The sequence below is a fragment of the Liolophura sinensis genome, chromosome 7, assembly GCF_032854445.1.
Source record: "Liolophura sinensis isolate JHLJ2023 chromosome 7, CUHK_Ljap_v2, whole genome shotgun sequence".
NCBI classification, from domain to species: domain Eukaryota; kingdom Metazoa; phylum Mollusca; class Polyplacophora; order Chitonida; family Chitonidae; genus Liolophura; species Liolophura sinensis.
In genome coordinates, this window is record NC_088301.1 from 24,661,663 (window position 1) to 24,684,077 (window position 22,415).

The following is a 22,415-nucleotide window of genomic DNA, read 5'->3' on the forward strand; positions in this document are numbered from 1 at the left end:
CACATGTTCCAAAACGTCGCCATGTTTATGTGCGCATGCCGATGAGAGCTTTGCCCTCTTGACCTTGGCGTGACGTCACGCGATTGTTATGCCACCAGCGGCATGAATGCACGTCAGAGAGCCCGCTCTAACTGCCTGTCAAATGTAGACAACCAAACCGCCTAGATGGCCCCTACATCGGATAACGGCAAAGGTTGGGGCAGATTTGGCGTTCACACCCGAAATGGTGAAAGGCAGGAGAGCACTGGAAATGGTGGACACGCCAAACCTGCCAATGCCCAAACAATTATAAAGAAACTTCACACTGCTGCCCTGACGAAGACTTTAGTTGGTGAAGACCACAAGGTAAACAAATGTATCTTATGTTAAAAAAAAATAAAAACAAACAAAACAGAAATGATTAAATGCCATTTGTAGTTAATATTATTTATTAAATTTACTAACACATGTTTAGAGCCCCCTGATTTTAAAGTAGGCCTGTATGTTTTGTTCTTGTTTAAGACTAAGTTATACGAGAAATTTAAACGATAGCATAGTATGATCGTTTTGTAAATACACTCATTAAATTATCAAATGTAATAATCTGTGATTATGTAACTTCATACATCATAATATATATTTAATCGAGGCTTTATGTCATATTTCTGAATCTATCTGAACGGCCCAGACGGCCCCTTGAACCGACGCCTATGGGCTTAGGTAAAGTGATTACGTATATATAGGCTAAGCTGCTTTACCATCCCAATGAAAATATGCAGTATACTGTATTTAATTCTAATTCATCTCACCGGAAATTGCTTAAAAGGCTTCTTTGGCTTTCTGAAAGGCTGAGCCTTCGGAACCGAGGCGGCCCCGGGAACATCGTCTACATTGAATAAGAGTTCTCTCAGAAAGCAAATGTGCACCCTTCTGTACAAATGTGTTTGTGTCGTAGCTCGCAATGTATCACAGATATACAGACCGCTTCTGTGGTTAATGGTATCGCCTCGAAGTAGGGAGATCCTATATCAAACTCCGGTCGGGTCATACCAAAGACTTAAAACCAATACTTGTTACTGCCTCAAATGGTAAACTCAAAAATTAATCTGTTAATCTTAACACAAAGTCTTTTGTCTGAGTGATGCAAGAATGTATTCTGTTATTATAACCTAATACTCTGCTACATCCAACATAAGATCACGGTAGTCTAATAAAATCTTCTGTGTTGAATTAATATAACATATGTGTGTAATATTTAACAGAGCAATCTGCTGCAGTAGCAGAATACATTCTAGCATCACTCAGACAACAGGCTTTCTGTTAAAATTTTATTAATTTTTTGAGTGCAACACATCTTGTATATTTTCTGTATACACAAAAGCCCTGTGTGCACAGGCACAGGCCCTCGTAGCGATCTCAGTCTGGTCATATTACCATATGTGTACATTTTGTATATGTAGAAATACAAGGTCATTGTGCTGCTTTAGCACTATGCTGTCCCCTTGGCCACAGAATTTGACCCAATGGTTTAAACCCCCACCCCCATATAACTAACTTGTAGCTATTAAGCCTTCATGCCTCTCAACTCTCACGTTTTTTACGTTAACGAGTCTCACGTTACTGACGTGTCATTTTTCATTAAAATTAAAAATCACATTCTCACAGCCAATGTATTAAATTTCATTTTGGGGGGTGTGCGTGAGGGGGGTGGCGGGGGAGGGGATTTTTTTGACTTTTATATTTGTTTTTGTTTTGTTTTTCCACAAAAATGTTTCATAATGTTGAAATAACGACGTATATACTAGCTTGCTTCGCAAAGTACAGTTCAAAATACACAAAACCATTTTTTGTCTGAGTGGATAGCTCTGCTATCGCAGAGTATCGGCACGCGAATTAATTCATACTTCTTTGTTATCAGCCCGTGCCGGAGTCTAATGAGCCGGAGACAGAGTCGGAAACTCCTCATCTCAAAGTCGCCTGGAATGCAGCGGTGAAGCCCATCTCTGTCGCCAAAATAGCGCCACAACGTGAGTTTAAGGATTCCTAACGTATTTATTTTATAATATGGAAAATATACATACAGCGAGGCGATCAAGCTGTGTGACCAGCTTACATAGCGATCCACGACTTGCCTGTGGAAAGACATGTATGGACAAGGAGATGTTTCAGCATGCATTAAATAGTTACGTATCTCCGAGCAAAGAGATTTTTTTGGTATTCAGTATTTCAGCATCAGCTTAAATTTATGCCATTTTCAAAATAACAATATTCTGGCAAAATAATAATAGGTATCGTCAAAAATTAGATTAAAGTGTAGATTGCAAATTAAAAACAAAATTGCAAACTGATAATTAAAAGACAAAAAAAAAATAATTCTACGTAGATGAAGGTTTGATGTCGTTTATAATATATGGTCAACATATACGAACAAACGACCTTTTTATATGTCTATTATCCTGGTTGCACATACCGGAAAACACAAATACAGGCCTATATCCATTTATATAGCCATGTTCGTTTTGCTTTCCCTGATGTACTTTTTCTCGCGCAATCAGTGCGAATCCGATGGGAGCAAGCTCAGTCCACCATTATTCGCTTACATTTCTGAAATACGGTAACTAATACCCAGATCTAAAGTTGCCGACCAAATGCTAGTGCTCCAAGTTCTATGGATGTGACCGCCTTGTGTAAGTAGAACATCAATTCCTGAGTAAACGGAGTTAAACACCAACCAATCAATCGACCAGTCGATACATTTAGTTGTCATTAACTCCCCTGTCATTTCTGGTCCACCAGTTGATATGGACAGCGCACTGGTCAACATGAATCGGGAGCAGACGTCTTCTGAACCGTCCAAGTCAAGCCAGGTGCCACCGTCAGGGGATCAGTTGCCTCGGACATGGGACCAGGTCCCACCGACATGGTTACAGGAACTGACGGAGGAACATATTGAAGCCTTTAAACAGGTATGTCAGTTTGACGTATGTATATCTATGCTTGGGGTTTAGCGTCGTACTTAACCATATTTTAGGTGCGCATATATTGTCTTATACTGAAGTCATGCCGTCAAAGTGCTGTCGCCATTGAAGTGTCATGCCGAAGACACAAGACGTGAGACCCCCACCTAGTCACATTATACTGATATAGGGCCAACTAGCCTTGCTCTCAGTGCTGAGCGCCGAACGAGGCAGCAGCATGGACCATTTTTAAAGTCTTTGGTATGACCCGAACCTGGTTTGGGTTTCCTGACTTTCAGACGGACGCTCTAACCATTAGGTTACAGAAGCGGTCCAGTTTTACGTACAAAACCAACTTGCATTGGAAACAACCAACTGTGAAACGAAAAGCTAACAAGAACAAAGAAAAAACTGTATAAACGTTCAACCTTTTTTTTTCTACATTTCTGAATATACTAATTACTAACTATATATACAATTACTGTTATATTTGACAGTCGATGACGTCATGTGTACATTTTTGTGAAGATTTGAACTAGAGATCTCTGGGTTTGGAGTCCTCGCTTTTTTTTTTTTTTTTTTTTTTTGAAAATATATTTATTCACCGGAGTTCAGGACGTATAATGATTACTGCATCGTTCACGCTTCTACCACTAGACTAAAGGGAAATTCTCTTCAGCCTGGAAGTAGATAACGCTTATGAAATACCACTCTATTACAGCCAGTCCTGAAATTTTCTCCCCACCTTCGCTGTTCGTGGGGCCTTGGTTACAATAAGCAGTCACTCGTGTGACCCGGCATGTGTGAATATAACTTATATGTTATGCATATCTGTACGTCACTTGTGGGTAAGTTCATCAAGGGGGCCTCCGTGACCAAGGTGGTGTTCATGCCAGGAGCCTCTCCATCAATGCAGCTTCCTCTTCGGCCGTACGTGAGACGGTCTGGTACCAGCCTGCTGATGGTCGTAGGTTTCCTACGGGCTCAACCCTGTTTCCTCCCACTATAATGCTGGCCGTCGTCGTACAAGTGCAATATTCATGAATACGGCGTAAAACATCAGTCATATAAATAAATAAGTTCTTCAGTGCTTTGCAAAAGCCGGTGGTTTACGCCGGGCATACCGGTTTCCTCCACCCATACATCGTGCATACATCGTGCACACATCGTGCAAGTGCAACATTCTTGATTATAAAGTTATACAAGGCACACTCAAATAAATAAATAAATCGGACGTGAATAGTTGAAAAGAAGGAGTAAAATTTCATTACAAAAAATGGATCTTGCTTCCACGGACTATTTTTTTAATTCAAATCGACTAGAAACATTAAAACATTATAGAGTTCTCGAATATTTGACGTATTTCAGATCTAGCGAAAACCATCCTCGATGCTATACATTCCATGCACCGCCTGATCGTCTTCATGTTTTTAGATTTTTGACCTGCTTGATAAAGACCACGGTGGGTTCATTGATGTGGATGAGTTGAATGAAGGCTTGAAGCGTGTTGACAGCCAGGTGACCAGAGAGGAAGTGGAAACTATTCTAAAGCAGGGCGACATAGACAAGAGCGGCGGGATCACCTTTGATGAGTTCCTGTATCTGATGAGCCACGTGGATAAGGAAGAACAAAGTAAGTGTGGAATGTGAAGAACAACGAAACCTAGCGCAGTAGGTTTCTCCAGCCCTCTAACAAGGGAAGTAAATCTTGTATCTCACAAAACACCAGTGCCTTCCACCTGCTTCAATAACAATATAACTGATTTCAGTACAAACACCAGTAATCATGACATAGCTGACTATGTTATTCAAATACTTAAAGAACACTGCTGTTTTACGAGTTGCAAGATTTGCTTCCCTTTGTCGAGAGCTGGTGAACCCCATTGAAGAGTATAGATACGATTGCCCCATATGTAGAAGATTTTGTGTCTGCTTGCACCCAGGTCCCTCGTTATATGAATGGCCAATATTAAATAAATATAGGAGGCCATATAACTTAAAAGACAGGATGTCAAAAATTTTACCCACCAGCGGACAGCCATGAAGACCGACTGTTTTTTAAAGAGCAGTTAAATTTGCAGTTAAATACAGGAGCCGTATTTGAGAGAATATCCAAATGTTAAATGTGATGGAGGGTACAGGTGGATTTAATCAAATAAGTCAGTATACGGTCAGTTCTGTCTCATGAGCTGTAGTTCAAGGTTTCTGTCTTGAGTCTAGTTATACCTCAGTCAGTGACTTTGTTACTTACCTCGCTGTACGCTCAACACTTGGGGAACAGGCGAAACTTACTAGTCGGCCCAGTGTCAGTCTATCCGATAACTGTGTGAGACGTCAAGTCTGCATTTATATTGTCCTCGGTATATAGCGTTCCAGAGAGGAAGTACTCTAAATAGGCTTCATGATAGTGCTTAAAAAGACGCTAAAACCACGAGCAAGCAAAGTGTCTATGGTCAGCCATTCGGAGCTATAATTAACAGACATTGTGGCATGTTGAGATGAATGAATGATTAGTAGCCTGGCGCCACATCGAAAATTTCCGCCATATTACTGTAGCGAGCCGTATGTTGGAAGAACATGAAGGTATAAATACTGGTGATGAAAGATGAAGACATGTTTTCCTCACAAAGAGAAGCACATTAAACGACAACTTGCGACAAAAGAAGAGCACTAATAAAGGAAGAGTCCAAAAGTCAGAATGCTTAGTAAACCGAATGAAACAAATTGTAGCTTGTGCGGAATGTGTCGTTCTTAATTGTGTGATATACGAGAATATGCGAACAGACGCGTCCACGGGTTATAGAAATAGCTCGTGCCTCACTGGTTAAAACTGATAACATGGCGGCGCTTTCGACTGTCTTTTCTTCCTTCGATTTGCATTATCTCGGGTATGCAACATCACAGAAATAAAAAGATGTACTTTTTAAACCTCATGTGAGATACTTTGTTGCTGCATATATACATTTGGTTCAGTATTATCTTTTCTTTTAAGCTAACTGCAAGGACAGCTTTGACAGCTGATGTACTTTAGAGGGGAAAGGTTCCTTCAGTGTGCACCATACACTGGTGGGAAAATTGCAAATTAGTAATTACGCAAGTATCTTTGCTGAACGCCTTCTGTATGTGGTTCCCCGTCTACGTTGACCCATATACGACATTTTCCCTTTTTCTTAACTTTTGTAACTTTTTCTTGGGTTTCCACATGGCTGTTCTCCTGGGTGGAAACGGTTCTCACCTGGGTGGAAACGGTTTTCACCTGGGTTGAAACGTTTTCACTCAGGTGGAAACCTTTTCACCAGGTGGAAATTCGCGTGATGCAAGAAGCCTCGTTCTCGTTTCCGTGGGCAGAATGATGATGAAATACAACACGTAAAAACTTCAGCATATCCATGAGTGCGGCGTAAAACAACAATGGAATGTAGATAAATAAACGAAATTATCTGCTATCTGTCATCACAAGATGTACCCGATGAACACGATTTTCCGCCATATTTGGACCAGAACGAGGCATTTGGTATCACGTTAGTTTCCACCTGGATGAAAAGGTTTTCACCTGGGTGAAAACCTCCAACTGGAAACCTAAGAAAAAGTTACAAAAGTTAGAAAAAAGGAAAATGTCGTATATGAGCCACCTTACCCGTCGGATCTCTGGAGTGGAAAGTCTATGACTCCAACGTCTCAGCACTCTCGGCAAACTTAGTGTGAAAGGCAGTTTACTTAAAGCTCTCCATCACTTGTAGGTTTGGTGAGCAAAATAGTTCGACATGGTTTAATGGATACACTAAACGCCTGATTTTTGTCTTGATATACGTGGTATATGATGTGGTTAAACATGTATAACTGCGAAAAGGTTTACCAGCTTTCTTCTTGAGGCACAAAAATTTTCGGAAGGCTGTAGAGGTCAGTCCGGACATTAAGTAGCCTGCTGTGGTGACGTCATCGGTGATATCTGTCAAAACTTTGTTGAGGGAGAGCGCTAAACTGGCCTCATGTTTCCAGTATGTTAATTAATGAGGTCATTTTCGAATATTTCTGACCATTGACAAGAAGAAATATAAAGAAATCTAGAAGTTTTTATCATTTTTTTATGGCATACCTTCTTCATGTTCCTTAAAACCATACTCTTCATTTTATAGTACCTTTTAATGTATCCTTTAAAAACACAGCTGTGTTCTCGATGGGCACTGTGTCCCAAACATGTGTTCCGTGTGGCTATTAGCACAGCATTGCTAATGATGCTGTACTTAAATGTTTGAAAGATATTTTAAAGTTATTGTTTAAGAACTATAATGATATTTTTCAGGTTAGCGTATAAAAATTATATTTAATGTGATCGTCGAAGTTTAAATGTTGTTGTTGTTGTTATTATTATTATTATTATTATTATTATTATTATTATTATTATTATTATTATTATTATTATTTCATAGCTGGTATTAAAGTTGTCTGTTTCTTCCTATTTTAGGATGTTACCATTTTCATGATTTCCTTGTTCTAATATGTTCTCACCGCGATATGGATGGAAAATGGCCAATGTTGTGGGATTAAATGTTACCTTATTCATTGATTCATTCATGCATTATATGGTATACCTTAAGTCTGAATATATATTTTCTGTCTTCAACAGGTTCAATTAGCTCCGACGAGTCGAAAAAAAACCCCAAGCTAGCGTCGTTAACGAAACGCGTGTGCTTGTTCTACTCGGCGATCAACCGTTTTGCCAAAGAGAAGCCACCGCCGACATACCACTTACCTCATGTTCTGAAGCACTACACTGCCGGCGCTCGCCTGGAGGGCCTCACCAGTCGACAGCTCAACCAGAATTTAGAGATGCTGGCAGGTTCTATAGATGAGAAGGACAAAGATTCTCCGTATTCCAAACCGTTGAACATGCCCCCTGAAACAACAAAAAGGCGCTCGAAAAAAGAGGGTCGTGCCAAACGCAAGGAGGCTTGGTTGGCGAGGGAACCAGTGGTTGTACCAGATGGGATCTCCCGACCAAGTGCAATTGGCCATCAGAGCAGTAAAAAAACGGATACCAAAAGGCGCAAAGAGGGAAACAGAGTCATAGGCGCTGCACAGCCGGGACATGGCACATCGGTACACATATTTTTTTCTTTCTTTTTTGTTTTTTTTTTCAAAAAAACAGAAACGTTCATTGGCATCATCCGAATGGAATAGAGCCCCTTTCTCTATCAATCTCACTGTACATGCAGTGCAATCATACACCAACAAGTGGATTTTTCCATACAAATAAAGGCTGCGCTATTATGTGGCTATACATTTGGCATATAAATAATAATAAAAGTATCATAACGAACCCATGTATGTTAGAAAAGGTATAGTTATTTTGTATTGACTTTTTCCAGAAAATAATAGCTTTTTTATCCTTTTTTTGTGGATGAGATGATGCAATAAAGTGTTCAAAGAGAAGACCGCTTATGGTAAAACTATATATGTCTTAAATGACACTGAGTGAACTGTGACTAAAAACATTTTTGTTTTCGTAGATTTTTTAAAATCTTTCTAAACATAGACAAAATCTTTGGAACTTCATATTTTTCATCACGATTTGCATTTTGCAAGGTCCCACAATGTTTAAATCTTATCCAATGAAAAGCGACCAATCTTTTTGAATATTTTGCGGTGACATGTAGTGCTTAAGTACTCTTTGTAAGATGTTAAGTGCGGTATTTTACTTCACGTCAAATATATAGTGAAATATGATAGTTTTACTAAATGTGTTTTATTCTGTTTAAAAATGGTGGGAAATTATTTAATATACAACATGTCGATATCATATTTAGTTTCTGGTAAAGACATCTTAAAGATGTAGTAATTTTTAAATATTTACAATTATTGATGTGTTTTTTTTTTAGGCTGGCGTTGACAAGAAACCGAAAACAGGTAAAAGTGTCTGTGGTTTTTTTAATACCCGTCACTCGATTTATTTATTTATTTATTTATTTATTTATGTCTCAACCTATATTTCTGTTGATACGTATACATTAGCTTTTTCTAAACTATGCACATCATATTTTTATTTATTTATTTATTGATTTGATTGGTGTTTTACGTCGTACTCAAGAATATTTCACTTATACGACAGCGGCCAGTATTATGGTAGGTGGAAACCGGGCAGAGCCCGGGGAAACTCACGACCATCCGCAAGTTGCTGCATCGCTCGATTGTATAAACTATAAATTATAGGACACACCTGCACCGAGCAAGTGCTTGGTCTTAAGATTTACATCTTTATTGTAATGCTGTCTTTTACCTACTCTTGAATTGAAATAAAAATCTCAGTAGTCAGTAACAAATATGACATTAATTCCATGCTTAGCGTTAAATTCTGCTTCACGCTATTCTCATGGATGCATTTGCAACTTTATTCTTTTTGGTAAATCTTCATCCGCATGCTTCCCGCCCACCATAATGCTGGCCGCCGTCGTATAAGTGAAATATTCTTGAGTACGGCGTAAAACACCAATCCAAAAAAAAAAAAAAAAAAATCATCCGCATGCCTCTCTTGTCCCAGATGTGAGTGAGGATGACGTCATCATCAGCATGCAGGTCCCCGATCAGGGACAGGAGATCTCCCCTGGTGAGGAACTAAAGGCCGCCAACCAAGGTAAGAATGACAGGTTGATTTTTAGGCACGTGCAGATATTTGGCACGAGGGTATACCATTGGTTCATTGCCTTCAGTATTGAGTATCGCCTTCAATAGCGCATCTGGCATGCTGAAAGCGCTTGGGCCAAAAGATAAAAAAAGCTTTACGCCAGGGCCAAAATTGGCCTATTGGTATTGCTGAGGCGATTGGCTGCAGACCATCCGTCCGCCCGTCCGCCTGTACGGTTTGCCTTTACCAAACTTACCAAATACTGCATGGAGGCATTAGGACCTGGTCACTTGTATCAAGGTCATATGGGGTTATGAAAGTTAAATTTTGTTAGAGACCTTTAAATACGATGTTTTTTTGTTTGTTTTTTTTTTTGTTTTTTTTTAACCTTTAAGCAATTTCAGTAAACCTTGTACTGTATGTGTACCTAGTTATCTTGAAGATCCAAACTGATTTTCTATGACCGTGACTCTTTTTTCCATCAACTTATACTTAAAAAACCATCTCTATAGAGTAAACGACAGGGCAAGGGTTATTTAAATCCTCTGTTTACTCTAACGAAACGGCGCCTAAATAAACCGATTTTTGTTCTGGAACCTATACATGTGTTGATGGTACTGAAGGTTGTTTGTTTTTAGAAAGACAAAAAAAAAAATCAACACTGTTTGTTAAATCCAGTTACATTTTTCGGCAGGGCTAGCATCACACGTCTGAATTTTCAACTACAATGCATATGCAAGCAAAAGAGACTATACATGTTAAATTCTGCCATATCTCCCTGCGTTGGGCATGTACCTGAGATGAAATTATCAATAGAAAACATGACTGAAAAGAAAAATATAATGTATATCCCCAGGAAAAGGTCTGAATTCGTGCTTAGAGAGGCATTATCATGTCATTCAGCACGAAGTATACACCCAACGGAGGGAAATCAGCTCGAATTTAACATGCATAGTTTTATTTGTAATGTTATGTTATAATAACTTAATATAATTGTTATAGTTAGGCAGCTTGTATACGTTCGTATGAGGTGTGATAACATGATGACTTGTTACACTATGGGTATAACTGGCTACCAGTAATGTACTTGTAAACATTGTTCCATTATATGGGCATAGCACGTGAAGCCCATGGTGCAGCATTGCCATATCGTGGATATAGTTCTGTTCATGGTGTAATAATTATCAACATATTATTGTACGCGTTGAAATATAACACACATATTCTGTTAATTCATGATAAAGATTCTATTAAACTAACAGAATATCATGTTGAACATGACCCAATATTGTGCTAACAGAAAACTGAATAACTTCTAGTATCAGTCAGACAACGGATTTTCAGATTAACAGATTAATTTTTGTGAGTATATATATTGGTATTAATTGCTACACTTGATGTAATGCTGTTACATTTCGCCTATATAGCAAGTGCCACCCATAATGTAATTAATTATTACATTACCGTTTTTTTTTTCTTACACTGCGGGCGTCTTCTACACGGTCAGATCAGTTGAAGGTTTGGATAAAGCAATGCCACGTGCAGTGTAAAGAAAAATGAATCACAAACACTGACAGGTTTCTGTTATAGTATGTCCTTTGTGTACCGCTATACAGTGTCAGGTAACAGTTATTCTCGCTTAATGTGAAATATCGCCATTCCATGTGTAGCTGGGCGAAAGGAGGTTAAATACCGAAGAGGCTGGAGCTGGCGACCCCCAAAAGCTGCCAAGGACAAGGTCGACGCCCCGGAGCTATTCGTCAAGTACAAATACCACGAACCCACCATTGATGATCTGCCTGGAATCAGAAAAAAGGTACTTATATTGGCCGATTTTGGACTCCATATATATATTCAGGAGTTGGGTGTCACTAGTTTGGGCGCCCAAACCGGGTTATTGATGTAAAACTATTCTGTTCTATATTGCCTCCATAAGAAGCCTTAAACTAGCTTGTCAGACCCACTAGGCGCTAGAAAATCTGCTCACCCTTGATGGGGATCACCTGAATGCATCTGACGAATTATATTCCTTGCATATATCATCAGAAGTTGTGTATTCACATAATTCGTGACTTGTCTTGAGACAATTATCGCACTTATATGAACGGCATATTTTTTGACGCTTCCTGTCCCGTGGCTGGGGAATACGCAGGTTTCGAGATATGACGTTACGACAACAGAGTGACGTCCCTTTGTTATATAACGTCGTCGCTTTACGGCACAGTAGGGCCAATCTGGTAATTTTAACATGGGTTCGTATATAGAACATAGAGTACTAATTAAAAAGCAGCAGACTGATCTTCTGAATCATGTTTTTGAATGGATTTGGGTTCCCAATATTGCAAAAATAATGATGTTATCCCGGTACTTTGATCTAAACACGATCAGTGCCATGTTATAAATAGGCAGTTAGCCCTACCGTGCCGTAAAGTGGCGACGTCATTTTGCAATAGGACGTCACTCTGCTGTTGAAATGACGTAACTCGAAAACTGCGTATTCTTAGTGTTCCCCCACGCCTAGACCGTGCCGACTGTAATAGTAATTAAATCATCTAAAACAGCGGTGGGATAAATAAATTCATATCGTATTTATTTATATATTTATTTATTTGTTTTTATTTTGCCTTTTTAGTTATTTTTCACTATTACGGTCAGTTTTATAGTTGGTGGAAACTGAAGTGCCCGGAATAATATATAAACCACTTACCTTTGGCAACTTACTGAGCATCTTCCCCACATGTGCCGTGCAGATGTGCACACCTTATTGTTGGCAGACATGTGGTCTTGTCTTGACAAACAGTGCAAACGGTCATACGAGTGAACGACGTCGACCTTTAATTGTTATCAAGACCCTATAAGCATTGAGAGCAGAGGAGGGTGGGATTTTCTATTGTATATCTGTAAGCTTATATATGTCCCTGGACACAGTGCCACCTGTATGTCGTATATAGATTTTTTTCGGTGTTTCAGCTCGCTAACTTTTCTTTTTGTCTTGCGTTGTGCAGGTCAAACAGGTTATGGACGACTACTATAACAGAGTGAGACAGGCGTCTGTGGCTAGGTCCGTCAAGAATTGGGGACCAAATGTGCGCCGAGGGTATGGTGGACTCTATCGACCATGTTTGGTTCAGGTCCGTCTACCGCACGTACTCTCCATTCAACCCGGCCGAAGCCAGCATCGCCAGTCAGTGGATTCCTACTCGACGAATCAACGGAGAATCCAAACCTAAATTAGTACCGTTTACATTCATAGTGTGAATATTAATATTTATTTATATAGGGTAAAACACAATAAAATGTAATGACAAATGCAAATTCGCAAGTACCGTTGTATGAATTAAGACGTAAGTCGTAAACACTAATTACCAGGGTATTGGTTTAACATTTACAGTACTAATAACGATGAACATAAAAGAGAATATCAAACTGTGATTATGACTTTTTAATAAATGATTTGCTTTATTAAAAATGGGTAAATTATGACCATAGTGTTTTCATTCAGTGAGAATTTACGATGTTCATATAGAGCAGAACCTTAATTGCTAAATGGTTACATGTGCTTGGCTATTAATCGTTAGGCCACACAAGGTGCGGGTGTAAACCCTGCCCTTGGTCACGGAATGTATAGAGTTTTTTCCTTATCACTGTTCGTGGGGTCATGGAGGTAGAAGAGATTCTATCCTATACATCCATAGTGGGACCTTGTTGATAAAATAAGGGCCAGGGACACTCAAGTGGCCTTTGGGGCAGTAGATGAACACTTGTCTCCCATTAGTCTGGTATACGAATTTATATACGTCGTGGTTTGTCAGATACTTGCCAAAAGTCGACTGTATTACCCTATATACAATACTAAACAACACTCAGATCGAATACCTCTCTATCTACGATGAACATGCCACTTGTGTTGCAAATCTCAACGGCTACAGACGTAAAATACCAGGATTACAAAATTTAATGATTAGAAGTCTGGCTTATGTCCAAGATCGCTTCGTGGTCACGGTGGTCATATAGTGAAATATATAAATGAATGAACACACAAATGCCGTGTGGCCATTCCCCGAATCTGACAATAGTTTTAAGGCTAAACTTTCTAGGATGTAGTAAGTTGTGTCGTGGAATGGGTGTTTCCCCAATCTTTGAAATACTGAAAATTCTGCCTGGATATTTGTCTTTGAGCAATGTACCGCGTACACACCAGTCTTCTCGGTCTTGCAAACATTACACACATCTGGATCGCTAACCCTGAATCTTTAAATATTTTTATTCGACATAATTGACTTAAAACGCAAATGTTAAGAAGCATGGTTGTGACCTAGCATGGTACAACATAGATACTGCATGATTCACTCGCCTTTTCCGTCATCACTGAAAACTGTTGACCGAGGCTTCTCTTTGCAGGAAATCCGTCCTAATTTTTTTTTTTTACATTAAATACTTTCTCAGTTCTTTAGTAGTTTCTGTTGAACGTTGTTTTGGACATCGCATGGTCTTGCGCCTAGTATTCCCCCACAACGTCCGTAATTGTGGCTGACATGCAGATGGTATATGAATGTTTGTTTGGACGCCTATAGTATGATCCGTGTGAACGGTAGTGCATTTTGCTGTTATATTTCCATCCCGGCATCTCTATATATCTGGAATCCCATATACTACATTTAACTGACTCACAAAATCGCACTGCCATTTTCTGTCAGCTGCTTTGTGATGCGAGAGGTCAGGCAAACCCACCACCAATGAAGGGGACTTGGGGCCAGCCCAGAGCTATATGACAATGACGAATATAATCTGTGTTCCATCTACTTGGGTAATTGCTAAAATTGTGGTCAGAAATATGCTGGCTAAAATGTTAATCACATTAAATGACCCCCAATTATCACCACTTTTCATTCGGTGCAGCTTTCAGTATATACAAATTATAATGTCAAACCTCAATTACAATGTTTACGCGTTCTTAAATGCTATTCATATTGATAATGGCCAATGTAGAGGCTTTGTATCTTGTAAATACACGACGTCCTTGCATAATAAGCAATTTGCGGTGCTTGCTTTTTATGTACGATCAATTGTTATGATTTAATAATAGGCAGAAACATTAAATGAATACAAGTCACACACAAAAAACATTTGTGTTGTATGAACCCAAACTTGTGTTCTTTGTAACAAAAGCCTTGTGTCATATTTGAATTAACACAAGATGTGTTGGATGTTATACACAATACTTGTTGCAAACTACACAAGCTTTGTTGCATTGCATAAATTACCTCATTTTGGTTCAACACAAGTTTGTGTTTTATTTTTTTGTAACAAAAACGTGTACTTCACAATTATATAAAACGTGTTGAAGTAACACATTTCAATATTAAATGAAAACAACACAAGCTGTTGTGTTAGATTTCTACACAAGTGTATTTGGGGCCACGCATGTCTAGCCAAGAATGGAGGTCTACGTTTCATTGACACATCCCCAAAACAGCCACCAAGAAACCTCGAAATTACACCAAAATTTGCATCATATTATACTGTATATTGTAATTTTACTTCGCTTTAGTTAAAGTCAGAACACAATTGCTATGAGTGTATCCCAAAATTTCTGTAGATGTTAAATCTCTCCGTTCTGTACTATAGCGCTTATTCTGAAATATAAAGGTTTTACATTTTCATTACTGAGGACTTTTACTTCCCTATTCCCTATATATTTCTCTACATATACATCAACATCGACCAAAGATAAAATAATTAAATCCAAATTAAAGAAGTAGGACCTCTAATTTACATAACATTTGTACTTTCCGGAGCCCAAGCTACATATAGCCGACTATCACTATACACATGGAGCCCGACACCGGTCATATTTATCTTCACAAGGCATATTCTAACTTCAAACTGTCTGAATAGGCAAAATATCATAGTTTCATTTGACATGGAATTGATTATTGCGCGGGATTTCGAGTCCAAATATGGCGGAATTGCGCAGAAACAAAAACACTCAAAATTCGTCGAGAAGGCATCGATTTACACTATACACTGAGAGAAATGTTTGGGTCCCCTGATTCAAAAATCTGAGCTGTACAATTGAGTTAATTCAACTCAGAAAAACTGAAGAAAAAAGTCACATGACCAGATCATCTGAGTTATGAAACCCGTCTGGTTATTTTTGACGATTCTCTTTAGTCGGAAAGCTCCCAGGAGTATTTCACTTTTGTCATTTTTGAGCCAGTTGACCTAAACATTTCTCTCACTGTACCTGTTGATCGGGACATAAAACTGAAGATTCGGACACATGCATACTGTTATTATTTGTTCTTCGATGTATATAAAAATCAACTATGCCAGGTTTCTAGTTAAGATTTTATCATCGATAATAGCGAGGTTGTGATTTCCATTTCTTCCTGAATCATACCACGAATGCGTGAAGGTGGCCAACTTATTCTGGTCTATTGGCCAGATAGGCAAAATTGGTAAAATTGACGCTTAAGAAACCTGCATCAATGATACATGATTTACATGGATAAAGTGTCGTACCCCAACGTTCAGAAATCAAGCCAATAAATTAACCAAAATTCCACATATACATATAAAAAACTTTTTTATTTGAAATTCAAATTTCTAACCTAAAATTTTGCGATAGGAATGCACTATATTTAAAAGAATATCCATGAGGTCCCCAGTTAAATCAATGACTGGGTGCATCAACTGAATATCTTTGCTTTTCAGCACGTGTTCCATCTCGTCGCCCTAAAAGTCATGTTAACAATCTCCTTTCCATGATCAGTTTGCTACAGTCTGCGGATTCTTCTTTACTGAACGTGCAATGAATCACAAAAGTTTATTGTTTTGTGTGTGTGTGTGTGTGCGCGCATGTACACGATTTCAACTGATCAACAGACCAGCTATAGCATGGGTTCGCTATCCACTAGGCTTTATGTCCATCCAGTTGTCGTTAAAGTAACTACACATAAGCTTTACCGTTCAGTGTGCAGGTCTTTGCAAAACAAAGAGTCTGCTCACTAATTCGCTCCAAGAGGAGCAATTCAGCAATAAGTCAATAAGTCAGTAAGACTTATCCACAAAGCCAGCGTGAAACCTTAACGATCTAACATCTAGACTGAATTGCGAAGATATAACGGCGAGTTTTTTCACGTGTATTAAGCTCCATATGTAAAACAGCAATTGTACATGCGTATGCTCATATAGTTGAAAGGCAGCCTATTTACGTTTTCGTGGGTTTCCCCCGGGCTCTGCCCGGTTTCCTCCCACCATAATGCTGGCCGCCGTCGCATAAGTGAAATATTCTTGAGTACGGCGTAGAACACCAATCAAATAAATAAATAAATAAATAAATAAATTTACATTTTCTGTCCACCCGCGCTGGCATTTCGCTGGAAATCTCGGACCGTGTTCTAACACCACATACAAGACTGGATCTTTTTTTTTAGTTGTATGCCGCACTGATTAAGTAAGGTCCGTATACAGGCCTATGCAATAGATGTATTGCAATCATTATAGATAGGCCTAGTATTCCAGCTACACATAGTGTTTTAATTGAATATATCGGCTTATTTTCATCACTGAGTACATATATATCCTAAATAGTAGAGCGATGGTTGGAATATAACTTGTTTCATATATATACTAGCATTTGTAAACTTTCCTTGGCTTAAGCTTCCCGAAATTGCACAGAGGTGAAAACTAGTTTAGGGTAACAGTTAAGATTTTATGACAGCAAATAGCCAGGGTGTGATTTTCATTTCATCCCGAATCATACCAGGAATGTGAGAAGCTGAGTAGCTCACTTTGGTCTGCTTCATTTGTGGCGCTATGGAATAGATAGACAGCTGCCTGGGGCTCTACCCACTAAACTTTCCCCGCACTTTCACTCACTGGTTTTCTATTTAAATTGTTGAACAAGCCGTGAGTTTACAATAAACTACCAACATCTGGTGATGGTTTAGCATCACCCAAGGAAAGAAGTTCTATTACACTGTTTAATCTCCAGATAAAATCTGTTTCGTGTCAGGTTTCAGGTTTTCGAGAATTTAGTTAAACGTTGCTGACACTTAAAGAGTTTGCTGGTGGCAGCACCGCCTGAAGTATATTATACTGACCCAACATACACAGCCTGTGTCTGGGGCCTGATCGATAGCCAGGGAGAGGCAGAGGTCTATTTGTTGTTGTTACTTTATCTGGGGTCAACCAACCAGCTATAGCGCGGGCCCTCTACCGACTGGACTTTACAGCCATCCAGCTGCTATTGGGGTTACCACGGATAAGTGTTCGAGTTCAGTGTACGGGTCTATGTACCACAAAGGGTATGCTCACTCGCTTCAAGAGGAGCAATTCAGCAGCAAAGACAAGTCCACAAAGCCAGCCTGGAGCCTTAACGGTCAAACAACCAGACTGAATTGCGAAGATATAACGGTGAGTTCTTTCACGTGTATTAAGCCCTATGTACAAAACGGCAATTGTACATGCATACGCACATACGCTCGTATGGTTGAAAGGCAACCTATTTAGGCTTTCTGCCCACCGGCGCTGGCATTTCACTGGAAATCTCGGACATTGGAAATGTTCTAACACCACAAACAAGACTGGATTTTCGGTCCTCAGTTGCATACCGTGCTTACTATAAGTATCGTCCGCATATAGGCCTATGCAATAGATGTACAGCAGGGATTATATATAGGCCTAGTCCTATATGCATGCTTTCACCTCGAAAATCTGGTAACGCCAATTCATAAGTGATTATCTATTACCGGCGCGAAGTTTGAGGCAGTTAAGGTATTATACAAGCCTGTCGTTATATGGCCTTTTTTTTTTTAACTCGCGCCTACACGCTTTGCTCGCGCAGACAAGGAGCTATAATATTGTCTAAATATCATTGGATGCTAACCTCAGCTTCACTGCCTCAAAAGTTCAGAACTCTAGATTTTGTTGGAGTTCACATTTTACACATGCTGTTAAGAATTATTCTGTACTATGATTTCCGGTTATTATCAACCGTATTTCTCAGAATATCGTCCAGTTCGAGTCCACGTACATCCGGACGTTCGCAACAATGGCTAGCAGATGAGATATAAGAACAGGTTTGAAGGTATGGGAAAATGAACAATGGAAGATATTCCGAGAACTATATACCTTATAATAACTTGGAATTATAGTGTGTAAGACAACAGAACAATCAACGTCAACTTAGAACTTATGATGCTGTGTTAAAGGATGTATTAACTTCCATGCTACTTTGACAAGATTTTCACCTCTGTGTCTGCGCGAATGAGGCTTAATTGTGGCAGAGAGTAAAAGCATAATTGACCGAATGCCCGCGACCTAAATACTTGGTCATTTCCCTCATTGTAAGCTTGCCACTGACTCATGCAAGTGAAGTGCCCGGATGTGCGAGGTCTCCATAGATGTTATATGCGTTACCATCGATCGACATCCATTCATATATGTTATATTCTGGGCTGCCGATCGATGAAACTATAGCAAAATCTAGTGATTTGTACATCTCTGAAATAATTAACCTGATAAGGCTATCGGCATATTCACAAGTACACGTGCCATATTCAGTGTGGGAGGCCATATATGTACTCTATTAATAGTACTATGTACTCGTTAAGCTAGTGCACTGGACACAGTTATTGTTACGTAGCCTCACTCTCCCATGATCCATCAACACAGTCTTGGTTCTCAAGTAACTTTTAATGTCGAACTGTAATACAATTAACAGCGGTCATTTTGCAACACAAAACCTGCTGTTACTTCCTGACAATTTCCTGTCGAGCCTTTTCTGAAACAGAAGTTACCCCCTGGCCCTGTCGTGGGTTTCCTCCATCATAAAGCTGGCCGCTGTCGTTTAAGCGAAATATTCTTGAGTACGGCGTAAATCACTAATCACATAAATTTACTTAACAGCTATGTGTTCAAAAGAAAATAATAATGCATTCCATAGGAAGTTAATAAAGCATAGCGTTAATTATATATGCATAGATAAAATATCTTTGCACAACCGAAATATAGCAGTTCAAAGTAAAAGCAAAATCGGACACATAAAGACAACAGAAAGCGCTGTAATGTAATCATTTTTAAAGAATTAGGCGCCAGTAATTCCTTAATACGAGGAAGCAGGTGTTTTCGCTTACGTTACACGAACTTATTGCTTTCTGGAACTTTTGTTATTGATTTTTAATCATATGTACGTAGGGTTCGAGTGACGCGACATCTTGTTACCGATTACTTTAACATTACGCATCCCGTGCACGGCCTGGAAAGATTTCATGTTGATTTGTAGTTCCCTAGCACTTCAGGAAAAAATGCATCTGGCCGTTTAGGTCTGTTTCAACCCCTCATCCTAAATAACTCAGGTTATATGATTTGTTGTCTTTTTGTCTTTTATTACTCTTGCCTACAAGGCACAGAATCTGTTTCTTCTGTCAAGTAAGCATGGGCTCGCAATAACAACATCCTTCAAAAAGCACCTGATTTATATCTTATGACACAAAGCTACATTCGAAGCCGGACAAAAGCTGGGTTCGAACACACAATCTCATTCGCAGGCCAACGGCCTGATAATAACATTGAACCTGGGGCCGCTTTCACGTTCGCTGTAGTTGCGAGCTCGTAACGTTAGGAGAGCTTCGTAAAACTGGGCCAAGTGCTTTAGCTTGTCGTAACCAGCGATTTACATTTTACACTAATTACGGTGAAAAGTTTTATGATACAAAGCACAGTTGTTGTTGTTGCTGTTATTATCATTATTATTTATTGCAGAATACCTTCAGCTCAAATATGGAAAACGAAGAATTCCTAGATTTGGACATTGATACTTTCAATGTCACGTACGTCTTAGAAGAAGACGATGATCCGAATACCGTACAACTCACCAGTCACATCATAGTCGGCATTTTCACATCTCTCGGTATTCTGACGTCTTTATTAGTGATGTCATGTCCGCTGTTCATCCGGAGACTGAGGACACCGTTCTTCATCGTGTTGGCCAGCTGGTGTCTGGCGAACATCCTCTACCTAACTTTCAGGGCTATCGTGGTCTTCACCTCACGGAGAAGTTGGACGTTGGGAGAATTTTGGTGTCACGCTTTGATATACATAGAGTCGGCTCTATACTTCACAAGGCCGTACCTTTTGGCGTTAGCCGGTCTCATGACTGTACTAGGAAACAGGCGATGTCAGCGATGGACGGAATCACGTCAGTGGGTGCGGATTGTGGCGCCATTGCTGGCCTCCACGGCTGTTTGGTTGATGACGTTCCTGTCGTGTATTTGGCACTGGTTTAATGCGAAGTACGTAACTTATTTCTCATTTGGGACGCAGCAAGTGTGTTATTTGGATTCCGAAGACAGACTTTCACAAGCTTTGACGGAGTTCTTCCTTGGCTACACTTTTCCGTCAACACTGATATCCGCTGTCCTGCTGACGTGGGCGTGTCTACGTCAGCGTTCCAAGATGGCGGACTCAATAGAAAGAATCCAGGCCATTCTCTTATTTATTCTTTTCCACGTGCACATGGTTACTCAGCTGCTTCGGTTTGCAACGCCTTTTGTCGACACCATCGGTGACAGTGCCTCGTTTCATCTACTGGCTTGGCACATATCTCTCTCCGACTTCGCTATTTCACCAACCCTATGTCTTATCGTAATCTTCCTGTGCCGACGCTCTTTGAGGCAGGCCGAGGCTACCAGACGTAACGATGGCAGCGAAGAACGAGATGGCGACACGAAGATGGAGCTAGTTCAGTGACGAAAAGATTCCTGTCTTCCACCTCTAAGCCAAGTCTCTGAAGTCACCAGGCACACTAATTGATGCAGGCTTTGCATCACGAGACCCTATAGTAAAACGCATTATCACAGTACATGTAAAATGAATGTGTTTTACTTTCTTGCAGACAGTATTAAGTCAGTGTATAGTTTCTGTGCATCATGGCATTGTGGATTCCCGCGGGCGTTGCCCGCTTTCCTCTCACTACATCATGGCATTGCGGATTCCCGCGGGCGCTGCCCGCTTTCCTCTCACTACATCATGGCATTGTGGATTCCCGCGGGCGCTGCCCGCTTTCCTCTCACTACATCATGGCATTGTGGATTCCCGCGGGCACTGCCCGCTTTCCTCTCACTACATCATGGCATTGTGGATTCCCGCGGGCACTGCCCGCTTTCCTCTCACTACATCATGGCATTGTGGATTCCCGCGGGCGTTGCCCGCTTTCCTCTCACTACATCATGGCATTGTGGATTCCCGCGGGCGCTGCCCGCTTTCCTCTCACTACATCATGGCATTGTGGATTCCCGCGGGCACTGCCCGCTTTCCTCTCACTACATCATGGCATTGTGGATTCCCGCGGGCACTGCCCGCTTTCCTCTCACTACATCATGGCATTGTGGATTCCCGCGGGCACTGCCCGCTTTCCTCTCACTACATCATGGCATTGTGGATTCCCGCGGGCGTTGCCCGCTTTCCTCTCACTACATCATGGCATTGTGGATTCCCGCGGGCGCTGCCCGCTTTCCTCTCACTACATCATGGCATTGTGGATTCCCGCGGGCACTGCCCGCTTTCCTCTCACTACATCATGGCATTGTGGATTCCCGCGGGCACTGCCCGCTTTCCTCTCACTACATCATGGCATTGTGGATTCCCCGGGAACTGCCCGATTTCCTCCCACCAGAATGCTGACCGCCGTCGTATAAGTGAAATATTCTTCAGTATGGCGTAAAATTCCAATCAAATAAAAAAAAAATCAAATCATGACACTGTATCTGAGTGAGGACTAGAGCTGATAAAGTGGTGGGTTGACAGAACTGTGACAGCCTTGACAGCTAACTGGACCCCATGCATGCTTA

The 22,415-nt window shown here is 40.2% G+C and overlaps 2 protein-coding genes across 2 annotated transcripts; both read left to right on the forward strand.

Annotated features, from left to right (window-relative positions):
- Positions 1-165: 165 nt before the first annotated feature.
- Positions 166-12,928, forward strand: LOC135470767 (uncharacterized). The gene is made up of 9 exons (XM_064749807.1): positions 166-345; positions 1,898-2,006; positions 2,776-2,945; positions 4,371-4,569; positions 7,564-8,036; positions 8,816-8,843; positions 9,475-9,567; positions 11,229-11,374; positions 12,564-12,928. The coding sequence occupies exons 1-9, from the start codon at positions 166-168 to the stop codon at positions 12,786-12,788; spliced, it is 1,623 nt and encodes a 540-aa protein (XP_064605877.1). The 3' UTR covers positions 12,789-12,928.
- Positions 12,929-17,875: 4,947 nt separating this feature from the next.
- On the forward strand, positions 17,876-21,593 carry LOC135471889 (uncharacterized). The gene is made up of 2 exons (XM_064751307.1): positions 17,876-17,979; positions 20,329-21,593. The coding sequence occupies exon 2, from the start codon at positions 20,347-20,349 to the stop codon at positions 21,313-21,315; it is 969 nt and encodes a 322-aa protein (XP_064607377.1). The 5' UTR covers positions 17,876-17,979; positions 20,329-20,346; the 3' UTR covers positions 21,316-21,593.
- The last annotated feature ends 822 nt before the right edge of the window (positions 21,594-22,415 follow it).

What these genes read in the sequence shown, in the direction of transcription:
- LOC135471889 (XM_064751307.1), top strand. Translation starts at nt 20,347, where the DNA reads ATGGAAAACGAAGAATTCCTAGATTTGGACATTGATACTTTCAATGTC.
- LOC135470767 (XM_064749807.1), top strand. Translation starts at nt 166, where the DNA reads ATGGCCCCTACATCGGATAACGGCAAAGGTTGGGGCAGATTTGGCGTT. An exon ending in TAGTTGGTGAAGACCACAAG is followed by an intron (nt 346 to 1,897) that starts GTAAACAAATGT and finishes CTTTGTTATCAG; the next exon opens with CCCGTGCCGGAGTCTAATGA. An exon ending in CGCCAAAATAGCGCCACAAC is followed by an intron (nt 2,007 to 2,775) that starts GTGAGTTTAAGG and finishes CTGGTCCACCAG; the next exon opens with TTGATATGGACAGCGCACTG.